The 20,203-nt window shown below is 40.2% G+C and overlaps 1 protein-coding gene across 1 annotated transcript in view; it reads left to right on the forward strand.

Annotated features, from left to right (window-relative positions):
- Nucleotides 1–18,587, forward strand: part of oxct1a (3-oxoacid CoA transferase 1a) — a 50,276-nt gene extending 31,689 nt beyond the window's left edge. Inside the window, exons 14-17 of the mRNA XM_061038764.1 lie at nucleotides 6,252–6,341; nucleotides 7,221–7,301; nucleotides 17,492–17,593; nucleotides 17,710–18,587. Of these exons, the coding sequence (XP_060894747.1) occupies nucleotides 6,252–6,341; nucleotides 7,221–7,301; nucleotides 17,492–17,593; nucleotides 17,710–17,745 (309 nt within the window). The 3' untranslated portion in view covers nucleotides 17,746–18,587. The remainder of the gene's footprint in view (nucleotides 1–6,251; nucleotides 6,342–7,220; nucleotides 7,302–17,491; nucleotides 17,594–17,709) is intronic.
- The last annotated feature ends 1,616 nt before the right edge of the window (nucleotides 18,588–20,203 follow it).

The raw sequence follows: 20,203 nt of genomic DNA on the forward strand, positions 1-20,203 counted from the left end.
CTTTGAAATGCTTTTACATCTCCACTCGGCCTGAAATATCAGGGAGAACAATATTGGGAGAAGGGATAATAGAATAAAGCATTGTATTTTGGATTTGGTCCACTGTTTTATTCGTAAGCTGCTGTCGGAGCTTTGTGAAGCCGTCATACAAGCCTTGCACCCAGCTGTTCTCAGGAGATACAGATGCTGATGTTTCCTCCCACATGTTCCTCTGCTCAGATTTCAAGACCGGAGACACATAAACCTTTCATAAAGACATATTTTACTTTTATGATTGGATTTCTGCTTCTTTGTTTTCACTTGCCTTGTCAAATCTGAGAAGCTCAATCAGATCTGGTAAATTCAGGGACACTAAATACGTTCAGGTTTACAGAAGTAATAACTATGTATCTGGTCAATTACAACAAGAGAATTCAGTGTAAAAGTTGTTGACTTTAATCAGAGAAAACAAGAGCTACATGTGTTATATTCCCAAACCCCTGTAGGCTCAGTGTAACAGCAGCTCAAGTGCCGCAGTCCCCCGAGCTACTGACTATTAAAATGCAGTTTGTGACTGAAGTGCACATGATAAGTAATAATAACATCTTAAAACAACTGTATTCACTATCCTACTGTATGGTGGCCACGGATCTGATAGTTTAGTCAAGGTGTGTGCTTCCACTGGCTCCGCTGCGCTGCGTCTCAGCTCCGGCAGTCCAGAGCCCTCCGCAACATATATACGCAAGGCTTCTATTTTTGCCGGATGCCGAAGCACGTCACATCAATTTACCACAGAAAGGATCGAGCGGTGACGGAAGTCCGACGCCGAAACAACATTAAAACATCCGGCTTTATTTTCAGAATGAAACACTCCATTTTGACAGTCCTGAAAATTGACCGTACGTGTGTTTGTTATTCGTGTTTTATACCACATACATCGTAATATTTCGCGCTGTTGCTAGTTAATCTGTAAAATTACCGCTTAAATTCCTTTGTCTCGGCCCTCCAGCTTTCCGGCTGTACTCTCCGCGCTGCGCACAGAGAACGCAGCCTATAATGTTACATATTTCTATTTGTACAAACAATCCGGTGCTGTGTCTGTACATTTAATACATGCGTTTTTAATCTCCTATGTACCCTTTGAACTGAGCTCCATTGTACTTTGGAAGTAAAATTTGTTTTCTTGTGTTTCTAGAAATATTAAGACTAATTGCTACATATCAGTTGTCGCTATTGCAGGTCAAAAATGTAAAAAATCAAAACATACAATGAATGTGTTTATCATTCATTATTGGATTGATCCTGTACTGGCCACATTATGACCTGTTTGGTTAGAAGTTCCCACTGAAATGTGTATAAAGTTCATTAGTCACTGTTGGAAAACAAAGTGTTGGTTGTAATTCCTCCATCTGCCGTACACTAAAAAACAGAAATGTTTTCCAATCACTTTGAACACGATTTCTATTGTCTCCCTGTCACATAACGTGTCTCCCTCTGATTCTTGTCATTAGTTGTCGGGGTAACGAAGGCTTGTGGCGGTCCGTCGCTATGTTATTAAATGGCGAGTCATTCGTGTCAGACAGCGGAGACTGTCAGAGAATTTGAAGGGGAGAGAAAGGAAGCCAGTCGGTTTGTGGGAACTCTTGGATTGTGAAGGGGGTCATTTTCTGTGCTGTGTCTGCCACTGAGCGGAAAGTGTACACTTGCAAAACAAATGAGGGTTTTCTGTCGCCATGGCAACAAAAAAAAAAAGAGCAAACCACTATGTCTGTAAAGACAAATAAAGCACGAGTCAAAGCATGCTTCCCGTGACGCTGAGCTCATGTTTTAGTGCAACAGTAGAATCATTTAGAAGACGAAGAGCACAGTGTGTCATAGAAAAGATTATCTTCTGAATCTTCTTATCAGCCCCTTACAGTGTAGAGGATGTATGCACCTTCATATAAAAAGGCTGCTTTCAAAGAATTCACAGACTTTGAATCACTATACGTGTTTCCCTGTTGTACAGAGAATCATTGTGTGAAAGATTATGAATCCAGTTTTTGTAGCCGTTCCATTCGTGCTCTTCTAAAAGCCTTTTTAAGTCTTATATAAAAAAAAAACCTTTGCCTTTTTGCCGTTGGCATCTCACTGAGAAAGCCTTGTTGGTGGTGTGAGACTGACTGTGTCATTGTCTCCACCCTCCTGTGTTATGATAGGTGTCATCTCAGCAGAGCTTTGACTTAAGATGTCTAATGCTATCTGGGTTCTGCACCACTGATACTGCCTCCTGCAGGCCCCCCACACTATCTCTCTCTTAAGAAGCCGTTATATGACTGGATGCTCCATTACGTAGATCCTCTCTTAACGCCTGTTTAATTAGCATATGGGTAGGCTACAGTAGATCTGCCTCTAGCATGGATTATTTTCATACTTGTATGAGGGGTAAAAAAAAAAAACAAGTGAATGTTTTATGAGGGGGGAAAAGACCACCTGTGGGAACCAGTGCTAACAGACGTTGTCATTACCTGCTCCAATGTGAAGATGTGAAATTAAAAACTACAAAGCTAACACTGAAGTTCCTTTGAATCCTCCTACTTGCTGTACCTAATCCTTTTCGCAAACCTGCAATTAATGAGGTTTTCTGTAATGCATTACGAAAAACAATGGGTAAATTGATATTTCCCTGTGATTCTATTTGAGCATCTGAACAATTCTTCTGAGGGTCAAATTAGCACTAAAGCCGTTTCATGTTTCTACGGCTCCTGCTAATGAAATGTGTCAAGATACAAAGGTTCAGGTGTCCTACTGCCCCCATGGTGCCAAGATTACAGCATGCAAATTGACATTTCCACAGTGAGGAAATTAAAAAATGTTTGGGGCTTTCTGTCAGACCTGGAAGGTTAAAATCATCAAAGCTGTATTAATTAAATGACTTAATTGCCCACAATGTTTTTTTTTTTTTTTTTTTTTGGTGTAATATGCAGAGGATATTTCCTCACATGAATCCCATTTAAGTGAAGTCAAGCAGTTTGTTTGGGTACAAAGCAGCATGCTCTGACTGTCTAGATCCATTTGAAATAATAGTCCTCTCTTAATCTAGGAGGCAGAATGTAACAGGTTTTCAACACCTTCCTTTCTAACTTTGTAACATATTCCTCTGTCATACATACAAAACAAGTTCTTTGTTCCACCTTGCAAGTCTTATGTATGCACTGATTACAGAGAGTTCTTTTATGTTGAGGTGCCTTATGAAAATGTGACTCCTTACGTTCACTAATTGTGTGTTAATCTTGCGTGTGTATGTGTGGGACGTATCTTTGTGTGCAGGCATACATAGACTTGTGCCTTATAAGCGTGTGATTCATCTTATTAGAGAAGTGTGTTGTTATAATATGTAGTGTATTCCATTTTTTGTTGTTTAACAGTTTGCACATTCTGCAGCTCTGATCATAGCAGCCTAGACAACCACTTGCTAAGCTGTCAATCAGAGGAAAGCAATTACCAATGCTCTCAGCAATTCAGGTCACTGACAAGCAGGGGAGCCAATGCGTGTCATCAGGTGTTCACAATATTGTTATTATAGTGTTATCTAAGTAACAAGGTCATGAGCATTAGTGAGACATTTGACCATGTGCACATGCACACATACTCAGGGAATGAACTCGATTGCTTGTTCCTGTAGCTTGACTGTCACTAGGATGCTACAAAGGCGCTGTAGCTGTCTCATTTCAATTGCTTGTACTGGATGTAATTTCCTTTAAATGCTCACTGTTGTTTTGACTCTTGTTGATCATAATGAGTGGTAATGTACTATGGATGTTTGTTTTTTTCAAGTTGTTCTCTGGTTTTCTTACAGCTACCTACCAGCTGAATGGTATATGTGTTTGGCTCACTACACCAGGTCAAAGAGTGCTTTCTTTCTGGCGCACCTGAACACACCACCTAGCACTCGCATACTTAAAATGTAATCAACGTTGATTGTATGAAAAGGTGATTGCCATTTTCTTTCTGACCACTGAAGGAATAAAAGATGGTGAATTGTGTTAAAAGGTTTAAAGCCAAAGTGGACAGTACTTTAATAAAAGATAGAAGCTGTTTTAGTTTGGGATGTTATATGAGCTGTTACAGTAAGCCACTCTCGATTAGTGTTTTAGATGATAAAAGTTAATTAAAAAGCAGCCTCTCCCATATCCTCAGCTTGTGCTTTTCCTTACTTCCTCTACCCCGCCTCTCCTCTCCCAGCCCTCCTTCCGTTCTCTGTTGATATCTTCTCCACCCAGCTGGCCTCCCCGGAGGCAGACAGCATCCTTATGATGCACCACACTCGGCATATATATCCTCTGGTTATCGAGCACAGAGCAAAGCAGGCCCTTCACATGATTGATGAGCAAATGGGATTTTAATTCAGTTACTCAGCCGTCACCCTGTGGCCATATCTGCATGTCAGTTGTCCATATTTGGAAACCTTCTTTATTCGGGACAATGAGAGACTGGGAGCCAATTTTTCAAACGCCCAGCAGTTCTTTTACTTGTTATTTTAAAAAAGTTGTTCCTTTGGTCCCTTTAAAAATTCTAATAAACGCTCAAAACTTTACATTTTGTAAAATAATATATACATGCAAGTCGATTGTATCCACTCCAAAATACTGGACGACATTGGAATTGCTTGTTATGAGCATAAGGAACATTCAACCCCAGTTCTATATCTCTACTATCACCGATAACATGAGGAAAGAAGGAGAAATATTAAGGAAAATATGACCACAAAAGAAGCTGTCTTAGCTGCCACAATATTATTGTTAATGCAATGAAACAATTATTTATAGTCAAGGATATCATGTTACTCATTTTATGATAGTGATTATTCCTCTAGAGATTAAATCTTTTATTATTTTTACACACACACACACATTAACATCTCACCAACACAACTTAATGAACCCTGATTTGTTTTGAAAGAATGCTCTATTAACTGCTCTGTACTAATTGTAATTGTCTTTTCTATGTTATCGTTAAAGTGTTTTGTCTTGAGCCTTGGGCGCAGAATCACCTTTTTATTCCGTCTTAAGTATAACCATATTTAACTCTGCTTTCAATTTAAGGCCATTAGCAGTTACAACAAAAAACCGAGACCTCGCAGTCAACCTCTGTTTACACCCCGCTATCTCCTTTTATCATACAGCCGCGAATGGCTCCACTGAAAACACCAAGATGGCTTCTGTCATGATACTAAACTCATCTGAACGCTGAAGTACTGTTGCTGCCGCATCTTGCTGTGACCTTTAATAGCTTTAGCCATTAAATTCCAAGTCAAAATGCCACTGCCTGCCTGAATTGTATCAAGATTGCTGAGCTTTTGAGGACTCGTGACTCATATGCCTTAAGGTTTGGTTCACACAATTACAAAAAGCATAATTTCTTTTTCGCCTCTGTTGGTATCTTTTCGTGCAGATTGCTCAGGTTTAATTTGCTCAGGTTTGGAGACAGCTGTCAGTGACGTGATACAAAGGCGGTGAATGTAATTTAGTCTGAGGGGCTCACAGCATGAAAAAACCTGCATTAAGAAAACTGAAGAGCAGCATATTTTCTTCCCAGAAAAAGGCTTGCTACAGTTTTAAGTGGACATACTATTTCTGTTAAGTTCTGCTATGCATTGATGATGACATTATGTCTACTACACCCTTGGTATGTTCACTATCGTATGAAACAACAAAGTCACAGGTGCTCCTCACCATATTGAAAACAAAAGTGTGTGTGGGGAGGGGGGGGAGAATACATATTTCACTTGTGTGATTTCAGCTTTTGTAGTGCTGCCTCTCTTAACAAACCACATTTTTCTAATGCACAAGATCCTTTTTAATTTCTTCCTCCTGTTCTTTGTCTCATTGTGTGAAGCTTCTCAAGCTCTAATTTGTAAAGGGTAAAACAAAGCTGTACAAGGCACAGAGCTTTAGAAGATATCCTTGCATTGAATAGACAAAGCCACAGAGCTGATTTATAGACTTGTATGTCTTTTTTTCTTTAAAGAAGGAGGAGGAGGAGTTGTGTTTGGGAGAGCTTTCTACTCATATAGGAGCGGTACAAAGAAAAACATGTTTTTATAATTTCCTTCTAGCCTTCTAAATAAATGCTTTTCGTTGGTATGGGTTTTCTTTGTTGAACTTTGTGATATCTTTTTGGCGCCATACTTCAGACAGGTTAAGGTTTTAATGTTTCAGTGGTTCCTCTTGTTTTATAAATAGGATGGTCATGAACTCAACATTTTTTTTTTTTATAATTTTCGTTCATAGGGTAAGATGGTGAAAGGAATGGGGGGAGCCATGGACTTGGTGGCTAGCGCTGGGACCAAGGTGGTGGTCACCATGGAGCACTCAGCTAAGGTCTGTATACATGTAGGAGTGAGTGCGTGTGCGTGTGTGTGTGTGTGTGTGCTTTTATCATGCAACATTAACATTACAAATTACCCCTAAAGACCCGTCTCAGGGAAATCAGGACTATTAGATTGCCAATTTTCTATTCCTGTGTAGAACCTTCCCCAGTGCACTTGTAGCTGCTTCCACGGTAATGACTGAGTGTTATGACTGATTAAGGATAATTCTGTTAATGGATCGCTTAATGCCTCTTTACCAGAGAGCGCCAACTCATCCTGATGAGGTTTTGTGCACAAACCGTCTTTGGATGATTTAAATACAAGTCTAGAATTGGACTCGGGAACAGTTGATTAGTTAGACTTGTGCTGCAGCTACAGCTGAATAACCACACTCGGCTTAATCCGACAAAAGCAACAGAAAAAAACTATCCAAACGAATGGGTTTACAGTTAGAAAACTCAAACTGCTATGATGCAAGGACAGTGTAACATTCAGCGTTCACAGAAGCATGCTGTTTTGTCCTAATGGGAGTCTGTCTGGCGCCCAGCTATGTTCCAGATGGTGCAGCAGGTGAGCATAAATCTACTGCCCTGAAGCCTGTTTTCTTCATGATGGGGAGGGAGGGGTGTGTGATGTATGATGTGTGTTTCTCAGACAGCATCAGAGGCATTTGGATATGTGCCTTTTGTTAAAGGTGACTGGCGGGGATACTGAGACACGCGTAAATGTAGAGAATATATATATTTCCTTTTGGGCAAAGCATGAGTACACATAACAAACTGTTTCCCAGGATATGTTTTGTAAAATGTAAGATAAATCCCTGCACCTCTAAACACTTTAAGAAGAGACTGATTCCTTTATGTTAACCAACTACCTGTTTCTCTCTTAGGGGGGGAAACACAAGATATTGGAGAAATGCATCCTGCCTCTGACAGGAAAGCAGTGTGTGGACCGGATCATCACAGAAAAGGTGTGTTGATCTGTTTTTGAATGTATATTTTAGTAGACAGTACGAATGCATTCTTTTTATGTACTAATACAGTATGTCTCAGTCATCCCTCATTTGAATAGAAGTGGTTGGATAGACAAGACATGCATGAATGGATGGGTGAGCCATTAGTCATAAACTTCCACTGCATACTAAAAGATGCTGCACAGTCAGAACCAGTGAGTAAGCCATGGCCGTGCAGTATGCATGTCCTGGTTTTCAGGACCATTAAAGGTGTAGTAGTTCTGTATGTTGCAACAGAGTAGCATGGTTAGCTGGAAATTACATTTATTGAATTAACCCTAATTGAATCAGTTGATTTGTGTGAGGAGGCCTGGTATTGATTTTCTTATGTTGTGTGTTTTTTTCCCTCATAGTAGGGTTTGTGTTTCCCTTCATGAATGTATATGATGAACATAGGTTCATAACTTCCAAAAAATGGCTTATCAGTCACTCCCTGCTTTGTGCTAAGGCTAGCTCTTTAACTCAGTACAATGCCAAATAGAGCAGCAAGAAATCCAGGCAGTCTCTCAGAGGACTGGAGTAGATCCTGAAATATGTTCTAATTCAAAAATAGACTTTGAATCATGAATCCAGAATCATTTTGAATCGAAAATAGATTCTGAATCGAATCGTGACCCCAAGTATCAATATCGTATGTAATCGTATTGTTAGACACCCAAAGATTCCCAGCCCTAGTGGATGGATATGATTTAAAGTGTTGTGTTTGAAATACCTGTTTTAACTGAAATGTAAAACTTTCTAAGCATCTGTTTCTGAAAGTAGCTGAAGTCCATGCTGTTCTCACTTGACTTCAATATTTGGAACCTCAGTATGAGATGGAAAACAGACGGACTAAGACCATGAGTAAGACTGTAATTAAAAAAAAACAAGCTAACAATTTTAAAATGTAAACAGTTCAAACTTACTAAATGCAAATGATTCCTGTGCACAGAAACTTGTTCTTGAAAGTTTTGCAGCGTCTTCAGCAACCTGAAGATTTAGAAATATATTACTGGTGGAAATGGAATTAAAATAACCACGTCTCCATTCTTGTTTTAACAAACTTCCCATTAAATACTGACTTCACCATTACCAAGAAGTTTAATAGACTTATCCATAAAACTCATTTCAAAAAGGAGATACAGTGTTTCCCCTAGGTTTACAGCGTTGGGGGGGGCGGGGGGACACGCCGACACAAACACTTGAAGGAATCTTGGTGTTCATGGGTTACTTTTAATGACAGCTGTCCTTTTCTATCAGAAAGGTATCCTTATATGACTTCTTTCCCTGATTACGGACTCTATCCACTATCCTATCTCTACAATAAAGGCACAAAAAGCCCAAAAACAAATCCACAAGGCCGCCCCCCTAATATAATGGTAGGGGAAACACTGAGATAGGTACTTTGCAGCCATGCAGCTATACAATATTGCCACCCAAATATCCTGATATCTTGCTCTATAGACACCCCATACCACCCCATACCACCCCATACCACCCCCTTTAGGTCAGACTGTTCCTAGCTACACAGAGACCTCCTGATCTCAATGTATGACATTTTTACAAACCCCTGAAGCAACCTTCCCTTCGTGTAGGAAATCCAGGAGGTCTTAAAGCTTGTAAAGAAATGGTTCATAATAGATCACTTTTTGATGATGCATGTATTACACTTGGGGACGTGCCCTATGGAGCAGAAGGGGGTACGATTCCCATTTTCAAAAACCGGGCGCACTCTCGAAAAAGCTTACAGCTCAATCTCTTTCAAAAAGCGTATGAAACTAAGCCTGCAGGCAAATCTCCAACGTCTTCTTTTAAGCGTGAAGAGCTTTGTTTCTGCTCTGCATTTGAATTTCATCAGCACCCCATGGTTTGAGATCTGCACGTATGAAGGCATGAAAAGCATTCGTAACCATTTTGAATACAGCCCTCATGTACAGCCATATGTTGTCATGTCTCAGCACATATGATGAAAGGAGGAGGAGGGGCCCTAGCTGTGAACCAGAATGATTAATGTGTTATCATTAACATCCCTCTGCTGCTGGAAATCATTTGAGCAAGCAGGATACGCCACAAGTGTCTGAATGGTGCCAGGGCAGAGTTTTCTTTTTAGAAGGTGAATAAGCAGACCGTAAGCAGGAGCCCATGGTTGAATAAAAGAAAGAAAAGTGAGGATGGAGGAGAGGTCAAAAGAGCAGGTAGAAATGCTGACCGGGAAAAAAAAAAAAAAGTGAAGAGAGTGAAGAGCTTTGTGTGTTCTCTGGTTAACATCATGCAAGTCTCTGGTGGTTACTCTCTTTGGAACCGGCTCATTGAAAACCTGACCTCTCAGGAGAAAAAGTCCTGTTGTGTCTCGTGATTTATTCCCCCCCTTCATTTTCCTCCTGTTCTTTTTACTCTGCTGGTATTTGTTGTTTTTGTATCACATCCCTCACCCAGCGGAATTCTGTCAATATTTATGAAGGTTAAAGCTCTTTCTACTGACTTGCAAACACAGGTACCACCTCCTCAATCCTTCCTGCTGTTCCTTCTCCTTCTCTTTCTCCTTCTCCCTCTCCATCAGTTAGCTATCTCCTCTGTTTGTTTTGCATCTTCCTTTATTTTTTAATTCATTGGCAATTACTTGAAGTCTTAATTTCCTTCTTTTATAACCTCCTCATTTCCTTTCCTCTCTATCAACACATTATTCATCTTTTCCTCTGTGCTGTTACTCTGACCTCAGCATCCCTGCTCCTTTATTCATTCTTTTGGTGCCATGGCTGTTGCTCTGTGAATACAATTTAGAAATGTCTCTCTCCTCTACATGACCATCATATCCAAACCAAAAGGGTATTGTACTTTTTCCAAACACTGTTCTTCTTTCCAATGCTCCTTTGACAATAAATACCAGTCTCTGTTTGTTGTTTCAAATGGAAAAACTGAACCTTTTAAAAAAATGCTGACGTACTTTATGTCTCTCGGACTCTCAGATACTGTCAAAATAATTCATCTTGGTATCAATTTTAGAAGACAAACTTTTGGTTGCCACAGGCTCTTGCTGCGATTGCTTGTGGAAAATCAATAAACACACTGAAGGTGTTTCCATGTTGAAATTGTTTTTCTGTTTCAGTCAAGGAGCACAAATCTAAAGTGCAGGGATTTGATTTTGTCACTGCAGCAGCTTCAGAATTATTACTGTTAGCTTGGTTAGCTGCAAGCTCGCAATACAGATGACTACATTAGAACTTTCTCTACTCAGGAGCCATAGAAGAAAATGGAAATTTAGATCATATTGAGTATGTGGCTTAAGAGAAAGACAACTAAAGGAACGCAGACCACTCAAGGTGTCACAGCATTTTTCTCAAACTGTCATCTTGTGCCAAACACCAGATCTGAATTCCCTCAGGCCTTCTTTCTTGAAGCTTCTCTCAAAAATTGTTTGTGATTGACGTTTTCCTCGCTCAAATACCCGAGGGCAGCCGAAATTCACATCGTGTGAGAAACACAATTTGCCCCGATCAGCGGGAATTTTAAACGATGTAAGTATCCTCTAGAGTGTATGTGTGATCATGTTGTGTATCAATTGACTTTGATCAATAAGAAAACAGAAAAGTCAGCACACTCAATTTTCTTTAACGCTTTATTATATGGGTAGAGCAGCAGCGTAAAGATCAACTACAGACGTGTTTCAGCATAAAGCCTTCATCAGGGTTGCAGACAATGATACGGTACGATACATTTTATTGTCCCCTTGGGGAAATTTGTCTTGGACTCCCAAGTGTTGCCGAACATTCAGCTGCTTCCACTAGAATCAATTCATAAAAATAATAGAAAAACACATCCACAGTGAGCAGAAATGTCCCTTATTTACAAGAAGTCTTGACCACTCCGGGTATTTTCACACAAACGATGGGCTGCTCTGTCGAACTGGAAAACAGACCAACACATTAATAAATATGGACACCTAGAAAAATATGAACATCTTTACAAACGCTAATAAAAGAAGAGATGAGCCGGGATGTAATTATAATAATGCATATGCCAGTGGACGTTTGTTTAAAAAAGGTGACCACTCTTGAAGATATTGAATCAGTAGTCTGCCTCTCAACTCCAAATAAGAAGAAGGAGATATAATTAATTTATCCTGCGAGGGGAAATTAAATTTGAGACTGTTGTTGAACATGCTACCCACACAGGCTGAAATATGCACACTGCACCAAAATACAGATCCTATGGACACGCACTAATGGGAAGATGTCAGAGTGAGGGGTCTGCCCACAGCGAGAGCTCCTGAGCTGGTGGGAGTTCAGTGGCCTACTCGACTGAAGTGAATTGGCGCCTCTCCAATTACCAGACCAATTTCCAAATTTGGTACGCACCAAGACTTGAACCAGCGACCCTCCGGTTCCCAACTCAAGTCCCTATAGATTAAGCCACCCCTTGCGTATATACAGCTTCAGTCACAACCTAAAGGTCTTTGTATCATTATTTCCACGTTCCCAGTAGGGGCCGGCTTACAATCGCATGACGTCCGCTTGTAGCACGGGGCCCCCAGTGTAGCCACACTGTCTATAGCTACGCCCCTTGGGTATAATTGAACCAGCGATTCATCAGAAAGAAGATCAACAGTCTGCCCTGCCACTGTGTTTCTCTAAAGCAACTGTGAAAAGAATGATTTTCCTGTGATCGATGGTAAACGCAGATCAATTAAGTTAGCTGTTAATTTACAGCCTAAATTTACCCATGATAAACGGATCCCTTACAGTCGTTAATAATATTACATGACGTGGAAGGAGGATAAAAACCAAACATCAACGTGCTAACCAGTCAATACAATGAAGTGTTTGGCAATAATTTCAGCTAATATGAATACACTGGACAGCAAACCAATGTGGATTTAATGTGGGAAGTGAAATGAAAACTCTTAATTCAGAATCATTTGCAGAGATGAATAACACACAACAGCTTAACAATATAACACCTTTTATCAGTGTATCCAATAACACGAGGTTTGAAAGACTTGTGGGCTATGATAACATTTTCATTGTTGTGATCACTCGGGGAAACTTGGAGGAAGCCGTAGAAAACAAGGACTTCCAAACCCCAAAGCAAACACAGCCTTAAATAAGCTTGATAAGATAAGATAATCCTTTATTTAACCCACAATGGGGAAATTTACAGCAGCAAAGAGCAAAGATAATTATAACGGTTATCCTCAAGTAAATCTTTACATAATTAAATGTATATTTCCAAAATAAAAGAAGAAGCTGGGGCCTTCCAAACCCTCCCCTGAAATGTTCTTTCCATTTCCAAAGGTGACCTAAACAAACACAACATCCCCTTTTTTCATGGTGGGAAGAAAGGATGCTCCTCTGAGTGTTTTCCTTAACAGTGCTGCAGTGATTTGAGACTGAGGGTGGTAGAAAAACCTGTTGCCTCAGGCAGGTCTCTTCTGCTTCTCTGTATGTTTGGACCTTTTATTTACTAGGACACCATTTCTTGTCTCTTATCCACAGCTGCCTTGTTTACAAGCCTGCTGGCTTGGAGCATTGCCATCGAAATGATGGATTGCTCTATATTTTGGTTCACAATATGAGCATCAAGTAAATTGGCCGTAGTGCTTTTCTGCAACGACTGAGATCTGCATAAAAAAGTATTTCTGTATGTTCTCCTTTCAACTCATTCAGGGGATTATTTAAGGGGAGGGGAAGCACTCACTCATTTACAAATGAAGCAGAACTACTGGTGAATTATTCAATCATCATAATGGGCCCAGAAAAGTATGGCATGGCAGTTTCCGTAATGAAAGCAGCGCCACTGACAGCAATTATAATTGCAGCAACCAAATTGAAACTCCTTTTATGGTCCTACTGTGAGTTTTTGTCTGAAATGACAACAACAACTATAAAAACGGCCCCTTGTACAGTAATTGCTGAAATGCATTGACAGGATGCAGAGCAAGCTGGTGAGGTGTATTTGTTTGAGGGTAAATGTTAATTTTCAAGTCCTCTCTCTATTGTATTCAAATTTGTCAACGAGTGGGCTGGACGATGGTGGCTTTTTTTGTTGTTGCTGTTACACAACATTCAGCCCACCTCTCGCTAGACATCACATGGGTCGGACTAGCAGCTTTTTAGTGACTAACTGGCATCAGTCTGGTTAATGCTGGTGGTGACTCTGAAGACCTTAAAAAAAAAACTCTGCAGTTTTACAACAAAAGGCTGCTTTGCGAAACACAGCTTGTTTTTTTTTATATCCAAGTGTGATTTCAGAAACCAGGTCAGTCAATAGTTAATTACTTTTAAATGTACTGACTGAGACCCTTTTGTGTCTTGTGCATTTATAGCTAGGTTGGTCAAACTACGAGCACCAATTCATATTACTCAGATCTGCACAGTGATGTAGCACCTACATTCACCACCCTCGGGAACACTTTGACGAATCCTAAATTATCCTTAATCACTAGCGACATGTGTCTCGATTAGGGATGCATTTCAGCTTTTGTGTCGTACGCAGACGCTATTTCAATGTGACATTCCATCTGTCTTGCTATATTGGAGTGAGATATCTGCCTCCTGCCCCGTCGCTGTGTGTGCGTGGTCCTAATGAGCCGAGAGTCCTGGCGGGCTTCGTCGGGATGTGACTGTGGCTCAGCCTGTCAGTCCCTGCTGAGAGACGCAACAGGAATCAGCTGTGTGTGTGTGTGTGTGTGTGTGTGTGTGTGTGTGTGTGTGTGTGTGTGTGTGTGTGTGTGTGTGTGTGTGTGTGTGTGTGTGTGTGTGTGTGTGTGTGTGTGTGTGTGTGTGTGTGTGTGTGTGTGTGTGTGTGTGTGTGTGTGTGTGTGTGTGTGTGTGTGTGTGTGTGTGTGTGTGTGTGTGTGTGTGTGTGTGTGTGTGTGTGTGTGTGTGTGTCTGTGTGTCTGTGTGTCTGTGTGTGTGTGTGTGTGTGTGCCTGGCCTGTCTGCACAGAGTATTTTCTGCATCGTGTGCATAAATAGATATAATGATATTGACCCAGATTCAGTCTAAAGGCGTATTGTATAAGCTGTTCTGTATGTTCATCTTGCTTATTTGTTATGACAGACGTGTGTTGAGGAAAACGGCGTCTGTAAACTGAAGATAACGGATTCAGTTTGAGACTTTGACTTATGTCCTTGGCAATCTTCAGCAAGGTTATGATTTAATTTCTGATGGTTAAAGGAGTCAGCTGCAGCAGGCACCTGGGAGTTACATTGTCCTGTTAAGACTTACAATTAGCATTACAAAACTTGCCAATCCGACACTTCTACAGAATGAATAATTTTGAGAACACCCTTGATACAACGTCTACTCCTGTAGGGTAAAATACCTCCAAGGCTGTCCAAGTATAAAGATATACTTTATTGTCCCCTTGGCGAAATCTTCCTTGGACTCCGTCCGGCTGCAGTGTCCAAACCGTACAGAATACAGAACAGTAAAGTAAGGTGTTTTTACCTTCTGAAGATAGAGTTGGCAGTGTTTGGGGATATTAAAGACCAAAGAAAACGAGCCAAAGCTAAAATGTGTTTGAGACAAGATGACAAACGTTAGAACTGTGAAGTCCCAAACACAGAAATAGCAAACTAATTACTTTGGCCCATAAAAGATGGCTTACAAAGGCCTGCTGCCTGGAGGTACTCAACACGCATTAATTAGTGTTTCAGGTAGTGTGTGTTTTTTTTTTCTTCTTTTTTGCTACCTTTTAAAAAACAGTAAATGACTTCTTCTTTAAATCCTTCTTCTACCTTCTTTCTTCTTTAAGTCCTTCTTAAGGTTGTTTATCCTTCAGTGTAAATAGTTTAGCACAATGCTTCACAGTGATTTACAACAGAGTTTCCACTTTTCTGTCTCAATGCCTTTGGCTTTTTGCAGTATGTCATTTCTCTTGAGAGACCTACAAATCCCCATTTATAGATGGTAGAGTAGTACTAATATCGGCCAATATTAGCATATCCAGTAACTATTGTATCGGCTAATTTTGACGCAGATATGAGCTGATATAACTGGATTTATTCACCAGCATTTCATTTGAGTATCGCTGTATTACACTAGCAGTTCTCTTTCACCAGCAGAGGGCGCTACATGGATTATAACGAGCATCATCACTCTTCAGAGTATCAAGTGGTGACGCACAAACAGGCGCAGTTACTTTCCAGTTGAGTGACCATCTTGTCTTCATTATACATCTTTTCCACACGTATTTAATAACTGCATTTGAGGGATCAACACAATACACGTGTACATCTATATCTATCTAACTCAGGGATGTCAGAGTTCTATTGGGTCGGGGGCCGGATTTGTTCAAATGAGACCTCAAGTGGGCCGGACTAATTTTGCCAACATCACTATAACTCAACACATGGATATATAGGCTAATGTATGATTGTATGAGAGAGAGAGAGAGAGAGAGAGAGACTTTAGATGTGTGTGTGTCAGGCCACAGCACAGTTTGCACTCGTTAAGGTTCATTACAGATAAAACCTGCTCACCTGAATAAGTTGTCACAAACAAACAGAGTGTCTTTGATGCATCTTCGGGTTTTTGGATAAGAATGAAATGTTCAGTTATAGTTATATATTTACAGTCTGATGAAAGCTGGTGATAAAGTCGCAACAACAGTCTACTACATTTAGAAGTGATGTCGTGCTGAAACTTTTAGGTGATCAACACAACATGTTCACCTCTGGATGACCTAAAAATGAACCATCTGTAATTAAAATAAGTTAATATTCATTTTAATTTACTGTTTTTACAATAACCAGAGGTATAACTAGTCGGGATATGCATCAGGCTCAACGCCGGTGTCCGCAACCTACACTTAGTCTGGATGTGTGGAGACGGTCTGGGCCGTTACGCATTGGCGGAGATTTTTTTTATTATTATTTGCACGAGCTGCTCTTTGTGGCTCACTCCATAGGAAGCTTTGTTATTATCAGCCAAAAGTTTTGTTTTACATCAGTGAAGACAGGAGAAACTGGTAAGAAGACCGTCATGATGCGCACGCAGTGCAGCGGTTAAGTCCAGTAGCTTTGATGAAATTCTGGCAACTTGTGAGCAAATAAAACTAAAGAAATATCGCTCCTTCGATCTCTCTTGAAATTGCATTCTGTGTCACCTCTCTCAGGTGTTCAGTCTGTTTTCTGATGTGATGCATTACCAGCGTAATGCAGGAGCAGCTCGTGATACTCCCTGCTGAGAAGATAGTTCAAAGTGCCCCGTTTAATTAATATTCGTATCATGATATCAACCTTTACGTTGCTCATTTTACAAAGGTTTTAATACAATTCGGGGAAAATACGTATTACAAATATTTAATTTATAAGAAATCTCAAAATATTTTTCAATACATTTCCTCCTCCTTCCCAAAACGTCTCGCGGGCCGGATGAAACCTGCTGTCTGACATCCCTGATCTAACTCTACAGACTGAACCCAGATCTAAGAAAGATATCGGCCGAAATATCGGCATCTGATTTCTTCTCTCCCCAATATCGGTATCGGCCCCAAAAATTGCATATTGGTCAGGCCATAATAGATGTGTGTTTTTTTTGGGTAAATATATACTCATCTGGGTGTGAATCGTATCTGCTCATTTCAGCTTTGTAAACGTTTGCATTTTTGGAACAACTCCTCACCGTACTTGTGCACAAACCCACAAATGAGCCGTGGAAACTCACAGATTTATTCAGTGGTGGATGTTGTGGCTGAAGAGATGCTTCACCCTCTTGTCGCTACGGCTTTTTTTTTTTTTTGAACAGTCAAGTGGTGCAACAATTAAACTATGATTGCCCATTATTGTATAGTAGCCCTGGTATTCAAGTATCATCCTTTGAATTGAAGCTCTGTAACTGATGTGTCACCAATGATTGCAGTGGGTTTTTTTTTTTAACGCCCGTGGATGACACTGAAGTGGTACTCTGCCCATTCTGCCTGTGGCGGGGATTTTATTTGGGGTGTTTTGCTCTTTAAGGCCACTTTGATGATTAAGGCCCCCCTCATCCTTGTCCATAACCGCAGTAGCCTTACATCATAGGGTTCAAACCCATCTGTGATCCAAATACTCTCACTGTTACGATTGTGTGTCTTATCATCCGCCTCCATCTGCCTCTACTTTAACATCTCGTCCTTTTTGTTCCCTCCCTGCCTCCCTCTCTTTCTGCCCTGTTTCTGTTCACCAGGCTGTGTTTGATGTGGATAAGACAAAAGGCCTGACACTGATAGAAGTGTGGGAGGGGCTCACTCCTGAGGATATCAAGGCATGCACTGGCACTGATTTTGAGGTAAGCAACCAAACAGTTCGGCCACTGGCGCCGTATTTGATTTTCAAACTTCAAGCATCGTAACAGTGAGACATTTTCTTTTTTTCTCCCCTCCCTCTGGTCTGTCCGTCCTGTAGGTGTCACCTAACCTGAGGGCCATGCAGCAGATCTAGAAGAGCTTTAAAAGGATCTAAGAAGTGTTTGTGGCTCTCATTTCATTTCTCTGTGCTCCACAGTCGGTGACTTAGCAGCCTGTGACGGGTCAAATAAGCTAGTACAACACAAATGCTTGATTCAGTTTCCTGAACAACAGCATGCAAATATTAGAAGGATTAAGTGCTCACTCATATTCACTGAACTGGATTCAAATGATCTAAAACGCATGACTGTTATATTTTAAAATCTGGTCTGACAAACAAGAGGGAACATTACATTGCTGCCTCTGACACCGTTAAGTTATTAACTGTTTTTTTCCACTGTTTGTACAGCTATTACTAAATAATGCCATCAGAAAAATGACATGAAATTTCGTCCAGTCTGTAACTTTAGTAATCATATGAAGATAAGGGATGCAAACATTTGAAAGTGAATCATATTCACTGTAGACTGATGTGTTACTGTACCACGCTTTACAGAGCTGAAAAGTTCTGAAGTAAGATATTTTTAAAAAGCGTGCTGTAGTTCAGGGGATTTTATATTCAGCGCGTAAGGGACAATGTATGTACGTGTTAACAGAACTGCTGAAGAATGTATGATATCTTTATGTTTCTCTTTGTTTTGGAAAATGAGTCGACATGTAGAAATAACATCGGACTGAAACATGTTTGTAGTAATGACCTCTGCCATACTTTCTGTTTGATGTGTCTTTTCTCTCGGACTCAGTTATATATCAAACCGTTCATTTGAGCCAGGAAACATGAAGCCTTATCATTTTGTGCTCGACATTTTCCGTCCCCTCCCCTTCCCTTTGTACATAAAATAAAAGGCAACCTTGTGTGCTGAGCCGAATCACTGAGACTTTGTTTTTTTTGTTTTTTCTGTCTCAATTTGATAGTTCTGGATTAAAAGCATTTCTAAAAAAAAAAAAAAATCAACTCATAAAGCCACACAATGATAACAAGAAGTAAACAATGACACAATGATAACAAGAAGTAAATGACTGCTCTGAGAGGGATGGCTTCTGACACTGTACAGGTTGGAGCTTTTAATATACGGGACAGTGCTCTTGCATTGACATTCTTGATGTGATTTCTCCACTCGAGTACAGAGAGGGGGGGGCTGCCATTACCTGAGGGCTGTTACGTAACAGCGGAACTCAGCTTGCGGGCTTTTAGGTTCAAGAAGATCAACTGGATTGGGTCATCAAGCAGGAAAATGGAAGAAAGTGACAGGGGCTCTTCCCACCGGCTGTTGGTGCTTCATTCGACAAATTGGAGCGGTACCCTTTAAGCCTCCATTTATTTAACCTGTGTCTAGAGAAGGAATTGTGTAACACTACTGGCTTTTACCTGAAAAAAAAAATACAAGCAAAGCACGACTTATTTCATATTACAGTTGACAACATTTTGACTTCATCCCTTGAAAACGCACAGGCGGTTGATTTAGTATATTTTATGTTATGGACAATAAAGTGCTACCAATCCTCAATATTAGTCTTATTGTACTTTCATTAAGAAGCTCCATTCATTCGAACAGGAATTATTGTTATTTAAGTTTCATCCATGGTTTTACATCCCTACTGCTGAACAGTTTTCTTATTTTGTTAGCGTGAAGAAAAAAGGATTGGCTTTGCTCGTGTCATGATCGCATTACAAAAAGTGTTTTTGACATTTATTGGTAATTGTTCATGCATTCAGTGTGACATCCAATTAGGAACGAAGTGACGATAAACCATCGCGATATCTGCTCAACATCTAGCCAAACATTCTATTTGACAGTCTGTTAATGATTTTTTGGTTATGTGTCGATATTGATCGTGTTCACAGTGGTTAAATACGATCCAACATTTGCTCTCACGTCCACACATACTGCTCACGCGTTCTTTAACCATTATTACAGGCACTGTAGCTAAAAATCTGTCTTATTCATTGTTGTTGTTGCTCTGTTCATCTCTCTCTTTCTGCCTCTCCCTGTATCCACTCTCAACCACTAACCCTAACCCTGGTTCTGCTTGAGGACTCGGCCTGCTAAAATGGACGTTTTCCTCACCACTGTAACTTTGCTAAATGTATGCTTAGTGCTCATGATGGATTAATGTTGGGTCTTCATAAATAATCTATCAAAGAGTACGATCTAGACCTGCCCTTTTTTGTAAAGTGTCTTGAAATAACAATTGTTATGAGTTGTTGCTATACAAATATTGATTGATTGATTGATTGATGTCCCTACTTCTCAAACATGAATACAAAAAAACAACCACAGGGGAAATGGACAAAAAAAAAAAAAGATAAAGCCAACCAGTTTGCTCCAAATGCATGTTTGACATTCTGGCCATAGGCAAAAATCGAGTTATTTGTCAAAAATCAAATATTATGATTGATAAAATGCTGTGTATGGTAAAACCTCCATCTGCTACCACAGTGACCTAGTTTTTCTTATTTCAAGGTGGCCAGCATGCTGATTATTACCACA

The sequence above is a fragment of the Labrus mixtus genome, chromosome 5 (assembly GCF_963584025.1).
Source record: "Labrus mixtus chromosome 5, fLabMix1.1, whole genome shotgun sequence".
NCBI classification, from domain to species: domain Eukaryota; kingdom Metazoa; phylum Chordata; class Actinopteri; order Labriformes; family Labridae; genus Labrus; species Labrus mixtus.